This window comes from Equus quagga, chromosome 12, assembly GCF_021613505.1.
Source record: "Equus quagga isolate Etosha38 chromosome 12, UCLA_HA_Equagga_1.0, whole genome shotgun sequence".
NCBI classification, from domain to species: domain Eukaryota; kingdom Metazoa; phylum Chordata; class Mammalia; order Perissodactyla; family Equidae; genus Equus; species Equus quagga.
In genome coordinates, this window is record NC_060278.1 from 70,429,416 (window position 1) to 70,442,222 (window position 12,807).

The window sequence follows — 12,807 nt, forward strand, 5'->3', positions numbered from 1 at the left end:
GTCTTTTTCCCAGCTGGGTGAAACTAGGATGACCACACATCTTGGTCTGCTTTATTTACATCAGCTGTCTGGGTGTGGTAGTTGTCCTTCCCCCGTTTTCATTCTCAGTGTCCCAGTGCAACTATGTGGAGCAGGTGACATGGACTCAGGTACACCCCCAATCCCCACACAGCTCGTCTTCCCACCCTCTCCATCCTGGGCAAATATCCCAATAGGAAAATGCATCTGGACTCTGACTTGGGGAACCCAGCCATCCTGGCCTCCTCCACACCCACCCATCACTCAGCTCTGTGAGACCTCCAGAGACTTACTTTGATGACTAGCCAGACCCTTACAGTCATGGCACTCATTTGGCATGGTTTGGGCAATAATTTCTGGCTGCTGTGACCTTTCGGTTTTGAATAGTTTCTGGAAGCTCTGATAGAATGAATAACTTTATAAATTTAGTTCTGAAATGGTAAATCATCATGCATTAAAATCATCTTTGCTTCTAGACATGATTGTCACCTTACCTTGTTTACATTTTTATATTTCAGACATTTTTTAACTCAAGTAGGAAAAAGGATGGGTTTGCTTTTTTGCTTGCTTAAAAAGTTTCCTGTTGATTGAAAACCGAGGCCCATACCTATTCTGTTGTTAATGGTTATGCAGGGATTTATTTATGTGTTCTAATCCTTAAGAGTGAAATAGCATTCAAGAATTTTGTGAACACTAAAGGGGCTTTTATTAAAATCCATGGTAATTGTATCTTTTGTGTGTTTTTGGCTTTCAGGTTTTCAAAACCCTCGGCACAGATGTCGTGAAGTCTGCGTTTGAAGGTTATAACGCTTGTGTCTTTGCGTATGGGCAAACTGGATCGGGAAAGTCATACACTATGATGGGAGATTCTGTACGTTGTTTACCCTGTGTGCCAAGAAAACGTCTCATTATCTCTGCAGACTGATGCAATTATCTCTTTCATCTCCTTTCCCTGTACTAACTTGCTTTTCAGGTTCCAGTCATTCTTTAGCAATAAGATAAAACTCAGTAATAAGTTTGGCTAAATTTCTTTTGAGAGATTTTAAATTAGAAATAGTTTTAAGTTTATAAGCATGAATAATGGATGCAAGTCTCAGTTCATTTTCCGTTTTTAAAGGCTATAATATAATCTTATCAGAAAAGTATGCTGGGCCCATAAGTATTTTTTTCTTCTTTTCTGCCAACACAACAGTTTGAATAAAATTACAGAACTCTGTTCTTTTTAAAATTATTCAAAACATTTTTCCCCAAGAAAAGTGTAAAAAAAAAGTAACTCTTTGGTGGAAAGTTACTACATAAATCCGGCAAATACACAAAAAGAGTTAGAATTGTACAGTTTTATAGAGTCTGTGTAGATATAAACATAGTGTGTAGAGTTTAGTAGTTATGTCATATAAAGTAACAGACATAAAGGTTATACTTGCCCCAAAATGTGGAGGAGTAAAAACTGGACTTCGTTGCAGGAACTTTATCTCATTCTGTGTTTTCTCCAGATCTAGATAGTGCCTGTTTGTTTTACTTTTCTTGTGTCATGGTGAAAACCCTGCTCCCTGTCTCTGAGACCTGTGGCATGTTCTAGATGTGGAGGTGCCAGCAGAGAACCACAGGGCTTCCTGCCAGCAGGCACGGTGGCGTCTGGAACGCTAACGGTTTGGTGGTTCCCGGAAGTAGTTGTGTGTAAAGGAGGCTCGGTCCTTCCAGATGAAAGTCTTTCAGGGCGTGTGTCCCAGCTTTAAGTCCAGGCTTTTCCCTTACAGGAGAAGTAGATAATTACTGTTCTGTGAATCCTCGATGCTGCAAAGTAGGGAGAAAAATAGGAGAGGAACAAACAGATAATTTATAGAGTTTCACATTGCCTTTTATCATGACTTCTCTCTTCTGCTCTCCTACTGTGCCTTTAAAAGAAAAGCCTTCTCTAAAATGACATGTGCATGTTGATTCCCTAGTAGCTATTTTATGCAAGTTAAACATTTATAAAGCACTCATAAATTATAACTGTTTTTCTCTGACCTTATAGTTGAGTACTGTTTGGATAGTTTTATTTTTTTCTTTTTTAAAGGTATGCTTTTTGGTGAAGAGATTGGCCCTGAGCTAACATCTGTTGCTAATCTTCCTCTTTTTTTCTCTCCAAAGCCCCAGTACATAGTTGTATATCCTAGTTGTAAGTCATTCTAGTTCTTCTATGTGGGACGCCCCCACAGCGCGGCTTGATGAGCAGTGCTAGGTCTGTGCCCAGGATCCAAGCCAGTGAACCCCAGGCCGCCAAAGTGGAGTGGGCAAACTTAACCACTTGGCCATGGGGCTGGCCTCTAGATATTTTTCCTTCTTTCTTTAAAAAGTAAAATAAAAAAGAATATGGTGAAAGGCCCATTTTTCCTTGATAAGAATTAGTTTCCTTTATTTTTTGGGTGGACGGTTGGGTGAAGGTAGGGAGGGACGTCGGAAGAAAACATTGAAGCTCTGAGGTTTGGGTTTCCTAACAGGAACGTTTTGCCTCATCTTTAACTCATTCTGAAGTTGATCAGCTTTTAAGACTGACTGAAATGTGAATGTTATTGATTCCGCCCTCTTTGCATAAGTAGTAGATGTGTTAGAATCTTCCTGTCTAGGAGGGCTGAGGGTATTAGTGTATCACAGTAGGGATGTACCACATTTACTGTGGTCCTGTCCACTAAGTTTTAAGACAATGATTAGCTACTGTGAGGACTTACTAAGGTTTCGAAGTATTTCTTTTCTGCGCAGTGTATGTTTCACCTTTTTGGTTGTTTAACCAGGTCAGATTTCTAACATTGGTTCTGCAGCTGTTGACTGTCTTGTTTGAAGGTTAGAGAATGAGGCTTGTTATGTTTGCAATCCCTGATCTGACTGAGTAACAGTGGTAGCTGTGTACTACCAGAGTCCCAGCCTGTGGACGTGAGAAAGCTCAGTCCTCTCGTTTCAGGGAGTAGGAAGCAATCCTGGGGGTAGACGGTGTGTCTGGGGCTGGGGTGGGAGGCCTGGGGTTGGCATGCAGGCCCATTGTGTCTAAGTTCACTCCAGCAAATCACAGAGGTAATTGTGGTTGCTTTTATTTCAAGTAACAGCTGTGGCCTTCTTCCTTCCAACTGCAGGGTGATTCTGGCTTAATACCTCGGATCTGTGAAGGGCTCTTCAGTCGGATCAATGAAACCACCAGATGGGATGAAGCATCTTTTCGAACTGAAGTCAGGTAGGCCTGTGGTCTGCGTAACTGAGTGTGGGCTTGGAGGGAGCTTGCTCTCAGGCTCGAGGAATGGACAAAGTCTTTGGATTCCTGAAGGGCGAGTCTGCCTTTTCCCCCTTCTGTGCTATGGTGGTTGGAAGTAAAGCTTAAAACATGCATGTCTTTAGTGACTTTCTTGGGAATAATTTGGGTTAGGATTTGGGAGGTAGAAATAACCCAGCTTGGTCAGAAAGTCTAACATGGGATGTTTATCTCAAATGGAGTGAGCTTTTGACTTTTAAGGGAATACCCGATTCACTTGCTTTATTCTTTTAGCTGAATAAGGTTTGCATTATTCTTTGTGTTGGTAGGATCACTATAAATCTAATCTTTAAATAAATCTGGAAAGTTGAGGTGTTTTTTCCTCCTTGGAGTTAGACCTGTGTGGGGAGCCAGTCTTGTCAGTGGTTTTGGGGGCAGATGTGGCAATCAAGGGTTCTCATGGCTGCCTGACCTCTCAGTGGCTGTGTGGCCTTGGACAAATTGTTTAATCATCCTAAACCTCCATGGCCTAACCTATAAAATGGGGATGATGGCCCCCCTCCCTCTGGGCTGTTGTAGGGATTAAATGGAATAATCCATAAAGTGTTTAGTATAGTACCTGATTTATAGTTACCACCCATAAATGTATGTTGCTGCTGTTACTATTGTTGTTATTAATGTCTGAAATAATTTTTCTGAATTCAATTCTATTTAAAATTTTTAGCTACTTAGAAATTTATAATGAACATGTGAGAGATCTCCTTAGGCGGAAGTCATCTAAAACCTTCAATTTGAGAGTCCGTGAGCATCCAAAAGAAGGACCTTATGTTGAGGGTAAGAGTAACTACTTCAGCCCTGTTCTGCTTGGGAATTTGAGTAAAATGATAATTTCAAAGGAAAAAAAAGTAGGATAATGGTGAGATTTAAAAAATTTATTTTTGGCATTTTATTATGGTAAAAATGACATATGCTGTCACTACATAATGTTCATTTAATGAATTTCCACTTCACTGGGCATTCACTGACTTTGTGGGGCTTGCCAGTATATTTCTTCTGGCTTTAAGAACCCTCTGGAAATTTGTTTTCTACTGTTCTCAGGCAACATAAACAACCTGGTAACCTGTCTCTTTAAATGGCGTTGCATTTGAGCAGTATTTTTACCAGCCTTAATGGTAACATGGGACCATGAGGAGATTCTAAGACTTCTTACCTGTTGAGAAGAAGCATTTACAGAGTTTTCTGTGCTGTGGTTCTCAGCATTTGTGTTGTGACACTAGCTGTGTCAGTCAGTTGTGAGGAATGTCACAAGTGATGATGGATAAAGGGCTGGCCCTTGCTAATTAGTTTAAAAATAGGCTGGATTTAACGCTATCCTTAGAATGAAACTGCTCTCACTTACTGTCATAAGGCAGCTGAGTCATGGCTGGCCTGTGGGAATCGCACACAGAGATGTGTTTTCGGGTGGCTGTTGTCCTTCCTGTGTGTCTTGTTGGAGGCCAGGCTGAGAACCAGTCATGGGTTTAAAGATGTTCCTATTTCGTTGTCTTTTTCACCTGGAGATACCAGGTGCACCAGCAGGACCCCATCTGCATTTTATTAAATTTCTGATTGAACTTTTGCCTCTTATGCCCAAAGTAGTGTGTGTAACTATGTATTTGTTTTGCAGAATGTGGCATCACTATTATTGTTGCAGTTTTTAGCCTAACTGTGCCTTTGTGTTTTTTCTTTAATTGTCTTATCAGATGTTAAAACATATTATAAAGGTGGTTTATGAAGAGAGAGAATAATCAAACAGGGCAAAACATCCAGAATCTGATGTAGATACTTATGGGGATTTAGTTTCTAATAAATCTGCTATTTAAACATTGGGGGAATATGGGTTACTAAGCTGTCTGGGAGAAAAAAAGGGTAAATTGGGACCATGGCTCTATTTTTACACCAGGATAAATGACAAATAGGACACAGGTTGGAATGTAAACATGACATAATAAAATGACTGCAAAACACCATGGGTTAATTTTTTCCAGAAATTTTGAGGGGGAAGGCTTTTAAAAATTTGACTTAAAACTCTGAAACCATGAAATAAAAGTGTTAAAATTGAAGTGGTAAAAAAATAAAAATTTATATTTGGCAGAAACATCATAAGCAAAGTAAAAAGACACTTACCAAGTGGGGAAAATATTTTCAATTCAAGTTTCAGACAAAGGACTAATTTCCCTAATATAGAAAGGGCTCCTATAAATCGATAAGGACAGAGCCAACAACCAGGTAGAAAAATGAACAAAGGATGTGAAAATACAGATGATTTTTAAAAGGAGGAAAGAATGCTTAGCCTCACACATAATCAGAGAGAAGCAAAATAATAATTCTTGGAGATAACATTTGTTCCCTGTCTCTGGCAGGTGTAAGTAAGCCTGATGATACTGTGTTGGGAGACAGGCATTCTTGTACATTGCTACTGCTGGGTGTAAATTGCCTTCTATGAAGGACAGTTTTGCAGTATCTATCAAAATTTCAGTGTGCTTTGATGTAGCAATTCTACCTTTTAAGAATTTATTCTGTGGAAATATACACATTTGAAAAGATCTGTGTACAAGATTATTTGTAGCAGTGTTACTTGTAATTGGAAATAAAATGTAAACAACCTCTACGGTCTCAGTTGGAGACTGGTTAACTTGGTTATGGCTCATGCATACAGTTGAATGCTCAGCAGCCATAAAAATGATTGAAGAATCACCTTAACTGATACAGAACATTCTTCAATATATTATTACATAGAAAAAAGCAGGGTACAAAACAGTGTTTATGGTATGCTACCATGAAAGGGGGAAAAGAGATGGTGTTATATACAATTTTCTGTATATGTATGGGTCATCTCTAGAAAGCTATGGAGAAACTAAAACAGTGGGTTGCCTGACAGAAGGGGAAGTAGGGGGTAGGCTGTAGGAGGGGGAGGGGTAGTGGGTAGAGGGAGACCCTTTACACGGTATACCTTTTGTAGCCTTTGACCTTAGAGCCATATGAATGTTCCCAAAAAAGTGAATAAAAAGTCTTTTAAAGGGATTAAAAAAATGCTTTTGAGTTTTTCATGAGGGCAGTGTTCACATTTCCCTTACTATGACTAATGCTAATGAGGTTGATCGTAATAGCTGGCATGTTTCCTGAATACCCTATGTGAGGTATGCATTATCAGACTAGGCGACTGAGGCTCAGTGAGGTTGAGCAACTTGTTCATAAGCAAGTCAGTCCACTAGTAAGCAGCAGAGCTGGGATCGGATCCCAGGCAGCCTGGCTCCCAAGTCTGCGTTATAAACTACCACCCTATAGGAACCAGTAGGATCTTTAAACAAGTCAACAGCTCGTACAGTTGTGTATTAGTTCATAGAGGTAAATTTCTTATTCTGTTTACTATATATTAGGGAGATTTCGTCGCTCTTTTTTTTTTCAGATTTATCTAAACATTTAGTACAGAATTATGGTGATGTAGAAGAACTTATGGATGCGGGAAATATCAACCGTACCACAGCGGCGACTGGAATGAACGACGTCAGCAGTAGGTCTCATGCCATCTTCACCATCAAGTTCACTCAGGTAAGGGCAGCTGTGGGGCCAGCTGGCTCCATCCCTCAGGTCTTCACTCACTGATGAGCATCAGCTGAGGACCGATCATTGTTGAACCAGGAGCTGCAGCAGGCAAAGGTGACTTACTGTCGTATTCTGTTAATTAGAGTTGAACGTGTCCTGTGTGCTGGGTTTCTCTGTGGTTAAATCATAGTAATTTGAAATGTCCTGATGTGTACCCTTACGAAATATTTAGCAGGCTTCCGCCCTGTTCTAGACATAAAAAAACTTGCTTTGTGCTTAATTAAGCAAGTTTTCATTGTTGCAAGCTCTGTGGGAGATAATGGATTGCGAGTCAGACCAGCTGGAGGCCAAGGTAACTCATCGGAGTACATTATCACTCCATGGAACTCACCCCACAATGTTGATTGCAATTATTAGAATGATGTTAAAGGACAGCGAACATTTTTCCTAATGTAAGAATTCATTTTGCTCAAGTCGTGGAGAGCATTTTTAATATGTGTGGAAGTTATCGAGGGTAAATATTTTAACATCTAGACTAGTAGAACAGATTTTCACAAAAATGTAGGGTCCTCTCAGGGCTTAAGCATATGTTAGGAGTTTGGGGATGTCCTGGCCTCTATTAACCATTAAACACATCAGATACAAAAAGATAGCGCTTTATTAATGAGGGAGATCAGAGAGCAAAGAAAATGAAAAAATTCTCTAAGGTCAACAGAACAACTCCCAGTAAGTTCTCTGCATCTTTCCCTTTGGTTTACCTTTGCTTTTGATTTACTGTGGTTTCCTGGGTTTTCACCTGCTTTCTGGTTAACGTGGATTAGGATATAGCCGTTCCTAGTTTCTAAGAGCCTTACATTTCTACAAAAATAGAGTAATTTGTTCTTGGTGTTTTGGTTCAGACTGTAAAACTTAAGTTAAAAGTCTTTGGGAAAGTAAAATTTTGGTAGAATTCAGAATCAAGGAATATAGTGTTTAAGATTTTCACTTTTTTATAGTTTATGAAACAAATGTTTTAACATCCAATGTTGATCAACTGATCTTTTACAAAATTGTTTGCATGTATCATATTTTGGAGAGCTGTTGTACTTGGAATGCTGAAGATTCTAGATGAGAACAAAATTATTTGTTTACTTATATTTTTCTTTCGTGAGAGCCCCTCAGTGCCTAGTTTCCTCTTCTGCCACAGTCAGACTCAGTGAGCCTTTGCTGAGAGTGCCCGAGTGATTTCAGTAATGGAAGAGTTCTTCCAAAAGTTTGAGTCACATATGGTAGATGTTTGTGTAGTCAGTTTAATTTCAAAGTTTTTATAATCAGCAAGAAGGCCAGTGAAACAAGAAAATTAAAAAAAAAACAAAACACCTACCCTGAGAGGTAACATTGAAGAGTGGAAAATAATTAGAATCTGTGTCATAAACAACGGAGGGTTCTTTATACCTCTTCAGTTTTGCTTTTATATTTTACCACAGGCAAAATTTGATTCTGAAATGCCGTGTGAAACCGTGAGTAAGATCCACTTAGTCGATCTGGCCGGAAGTGAGCGTGCAGATGCCACCGGGGCCACCGGGGTTCGACTGAAGGAAGGGGGCAACATTAACAAATCGCTCGTGACTCTGGGAAACGTCATTTCTGCCTTAGGTAGGTTGATGCCTGACTCCTGCCTCCTCTTATTGTTCGTGGTACTGTATTCACATGAAACAATTATGTTTAATATTAGTGCTACAAACCGAGGTAATATCCTTAAGGTTTTTGAACTGAAATTAGAGAAACTCTAATAATTGTCTTTTTTTTGGTCCTCTTTGTCTTCCTCCCTACAGCCGATTTATCTCAGGATGCAGCAAACCCTCTTGTAAAGAAGAAGCAAGTTTTTGTGCCTTACAGGGATTCTGTTTTGACGTGGTTGTTAAAAGATAGCCTTGGAGGAAACTCTAAAACTATCATGATTGCCAGTAAGAATTTTAAGTTCTCTTCCCCAGCATATAATGTCCCATGTGAATTAACTGTAAATATTAAAGTTTAAAGTATCTCATTAGGAAATAACACCTTTTTTATCTTAAAAAATAATAGTTTTTCTATTTTGGAGAAAATCACCGACTATGATCTAGTCTGTAGTATCTTATTATTAACTCTTTTTCCCTCTTCCTAGTTACATAGACTTGCTGCGTTCTTGGTTATGGAAGCTGGAACACATGCAGAATGACTCTCAGCTTTTCTTTGCTTAAAGTATAGGATAGAAACTTCATTCCATAACCTCATAGGAGAAAATCATTATAGGGACCTAAGTAAAAATCATCCAACTTTGTTTTTCTATTTTAAAGCAGTAAATCTGAAATTTAAAATTAAGAATTGAGAGGAAAAAACCCAATAAATACAGCAAATAATGATAACAGTAATATACTTCATTTTCATATTTTCACTAATTAACTGGAAGAGAAAATGTACAAAGGGGAGGTAACTGTTGAAGCGAACTCAAACCTGTTTTCCTCCTAACTCCACTTTCCTTCTCTCTCTCCTCTTCCCTTCCCCTGTCTCATGTCTCCCCGGCTCCCCATGTCATGCCTTCACTGTGGAGGCAAGGGATCTCTTCTGGGGTCTGCACCCCAGATGCAACTGTGTAGTCACCTGAGCCCTAAAGTTTGTGGGAGGGAGGTGCGAGTAACCAGAGCTTTAAGAGAAAAAGAATTAACTGATGTACTGACTCCTTTCAAAAATTATCATGCTCTGGATTTTTACAGATGGTAGGCTTTGCCAGAACTTTTAAAAGAATTTTAATTTCTACTTATATAAGAAGTACACATAGTCTTGAAATCCTCTTCTTCCTATGTTTTCAACAGAGAAAACTCCCTAAGTTCAGTGGAGTGTCACATATCTCATTTTAGAATTGGTTAGATGGCTGATTCTAGTCTTGAGAAGACCAAAATGACATTTAATTTGGTATAGTGAGTACCTTTCCTATAAATCTTAGATAATTTTTAATATTCATTACTTTGGCAATGAATATTTAGTCTATTCAATGACCTGGGGTTAATCTGACTTTTAAATTACAAACCAACTTTGTGTTAAATGAAACACGGAGTGCTGGATAAAATATTTTTTGAATTCATTCTTCACAGCCATTTCGCCTGCTGATGTCAATTACGGAGAAACCCTAAGTACTCTTCGCTATGCAAATAGAGCCAAAAACATCATCAACAAGCCGACCATTAACGAGGACGCCAACGTCAAACTCATCCGTGAGCTTCGAGCTGAAATAGCCAGACTGAAAACGCTGCTTGCTCAAGGGAATCAGGTGGGGTTTTCTGAGATCTGTGGCTCATTTTCCTTGAGTAATGGCTTCTATTTCTAGATCTTAATGAGACAGTTATCTCACTCATTGTATTGATTTGAGTAAATCAGTGTTAAGTAAAGCTTTGAATGAGTTAGCTGGTCTCTCCTTTTCATCACCCTCCCGTTGGCCTTCGCATTCATTATGTACTTCGTGTGTACAGTTTTATCCACTAAGCCTGAAATGATTAGCTATCTCATAGTTATCAATTATGGATGGAAATTTAGTATGCAGTAGGATTAGCAGCATAATCTCCATTAGTGGAAGGAAAGTGAAGTGTTTGGAGCAATATGTAATATTCTACCCATGCATTTTGTAACTTGAAAATGTCTTTTAACGGAATGAAAGACTTGTCTGAACACCTTTCTGAATCTCTATTTTGTATCGCCCATTGTAGAGCTAGTTATGGTGGTCCAGTGACAGGTGGGACATACCTGTGGCCTGGATGAAATAATGTCCGTGGGGCCTTGCTTGACTGTTGAAATGACCTCACTTCAGGATCTCTTGGGAGATTCTGGTGAAGGAGCCTTGTCCTTTTGTTTGTCAAATAAACATCCTTATAATCTGCATAGTGGACATACAGCCTTACGTTCTGGGATGAATAGTGTGAGTTAGGTTCTGGTAGGTTTAGACACTGTTATGAAGAAAGGCTGCCCTTGAAAGAAAATCAAGCATAGATTTCTAAAAGTGCAAGTTAGACTCCAGTTTAAATAAAACAAAGGTACATTTCCTCCAGTTTCTTTAGCCGTGGATGGATGTCTTAAGTGTATCATTAAAAAAATACTTTTCTTTAAATTCAAAGTGCTCTCTTTAGAACACCTTTCCATCAGAAATATATGGCCCCTGAAGCTCTTGACATCCCATAAGTGGTTTGACCTATGAAAATATTGATGGGATGAAAACCTCACTCAGTTTCCTGTGTCCTAAAATACACCTGATAGTTTTTTTCCCATAAGATGGCAGGCAACAGCTGAATAGGAATTTCCAATTGCACTTAAAGGTATCTGCAGACACACTTTGCTTTTTGATGTGGAGCCTTCCCATGTGTGAAAGGAAGTTGTCAGAATGACTAGTCCAGCTATGTGTGATGTTATGAGACTCAAATAACTTATGACATGAACCACAATAATCATTTTTATTAATACAGCTTGTTATTGGGGTCTTTTTCCAATGTTTTCAAAACGTTATTTATCTAAAGTAAAAATTTAAGGAGGATTTGACAGAATCACTCCATCTACTGTATGTGAAGGAAAGTATTTGGGAAATTCTTGGTTCAACTTCTTATACTTAACCTTTTACTAAGTTATGAGAATGAAGGAAAAAAAGAAAAATTAGTCTTTTAAAATTAAACTGAAGAAATCCTCGAAAGGAACCTTATCCCCTGGGCAGAAAAACTTTAATTTATTAAAACTTTTACGAATTCGATCTGAGGCCTATCTTCAGTTGCCTTATGTTTTGTGGTCTTTTTTTCTTGTTTCTTTCATGACCAAAGACCACTGCTGTAATTAAAGGAGTATTTTGTTGCTCTAGTCTTGGGAGTGAGGATGGGAAATGTAGTTAAGTCTATTTTAGAACACACTGAAGATAAAATTCTTTGCTAAACTTAATATATCACAGTAAAAATGGGAGTCCAATTTAAAATAATTCATCACAGTATGAAGCTATAAATTGTTCTGAGATAATACAAGCTTATCCTAAATTAATTACATTTGTGTTGCTCAGTAAAATAAGCAGGTGTTGCTAAGTGCCCATCAAAGATCTCTGTATAAATTTTTCTGATGAAATTGCTCTATTTCCACGATATTCTATTCCAAATCCTGCCATGGTTCATTGAGAATGTTTCTCAAATCGAAGTTCCATTTCTGGGGTTATTTTTCTAAGTACAGCCAAATAAAAACCAACTCCTGCTTTTTTTACGTTTTTGCCACTACAAAATGTCATGTGATTCAAGGGTTTCAAAAACACAATTTAGATAAAGCAGAAGATTTTCACATGTGTTGTATTTGCTTTTCCTACTCCATAGATATAAATATACAGATGTATGTTAGTAGTTGGTATATGAACTCTTTGTTATATGCATACAGAAAAATTACGTGTTGTAAGTGTACAGATCAGTGAATTTTCACAAGCTGAATTCACCCATCTAACCTGTACCCACATCAAGAAACAGAACATTACCAGCACCCTACAAGTCCCCCTCAGGGTTCCTTCCCACGGACTGCCCGTCCTCTTCTGACTCCTAAAGGCATGGGTTAGTTTTCAGTTTTGCCTGTTGTTGTTCTTTATATAAATGGCGTCCTGCAGTATACATTCTTTCGATCTCACTTCTTGGACTCCACGTTGTATTTGTGAGATTCATCCATGTTGGTGCGTGTAGTTGTAGGTCTGTTTTTTCTCGTTGCTATATTGTATTCCATTATGCAGATATGTCCTAACTTATCTGTTCTATTTTTGGTGAGCATTTGGGGAGTTTCCTTTTTGGGACTATTAGTGCTGCTATGGACTTTCTTCTGTATGCCTAAAAGTGAACAGACAGGTGCATTTCTCTTAGGTTTATACCTAAGAGTGGAGTTGGTAGGTCAGAAGGCGTACAGGTGTTCAGTTTTAGTAGATGTTACCACACAATTTTTATTTTATTTTATTTTACCAAACAATTTTT

The 12,807-nt window shown here is 38.5% G+C and overlaps 1 protein-coding gene across 8 annotated transcripts in view; it reads left to right on the forward strand.

The window, feature by feature from the left end:
* The window catches only part of KIF16B (kinesin family member 16B), a 282,927-nt gene that overhangs the window by 46,053 nt on the left and 224,067 nt on the right, over positions 1–12,807 (forward strand). For all 8 annotated transcript variants that reach the window (XM_046678460.1, XM_046678462.1, XM_046678463.1 and 5 more), the window contains exons 4-10: positions 773–889; positions 3,129–3,226; positions 3,966–4,075; positions 6,690–6,832; positions 8,293–8,461; positions 8,641–8,772; positions 9,937–10,112. In XM_046678460.1, the coding sequence (XP_046534416.1) occupies positions 773–889; positions 3,129–3,226; positions 3,966–4,075; positions 6,690–6,832; positions 8,293–8,461; positions 8,641–8,772; positions 9,937–10,112 (945 nt within the window). The remainder of the gene's footprint in view (positions 1–772; positions 890–3,128; positions 3,227–3,965; positions 4,076–6,689; positions 6,833–8,292; positions 8,462–8,640; positions 8,773–9,936; positions 10,113–12,807) is intronic.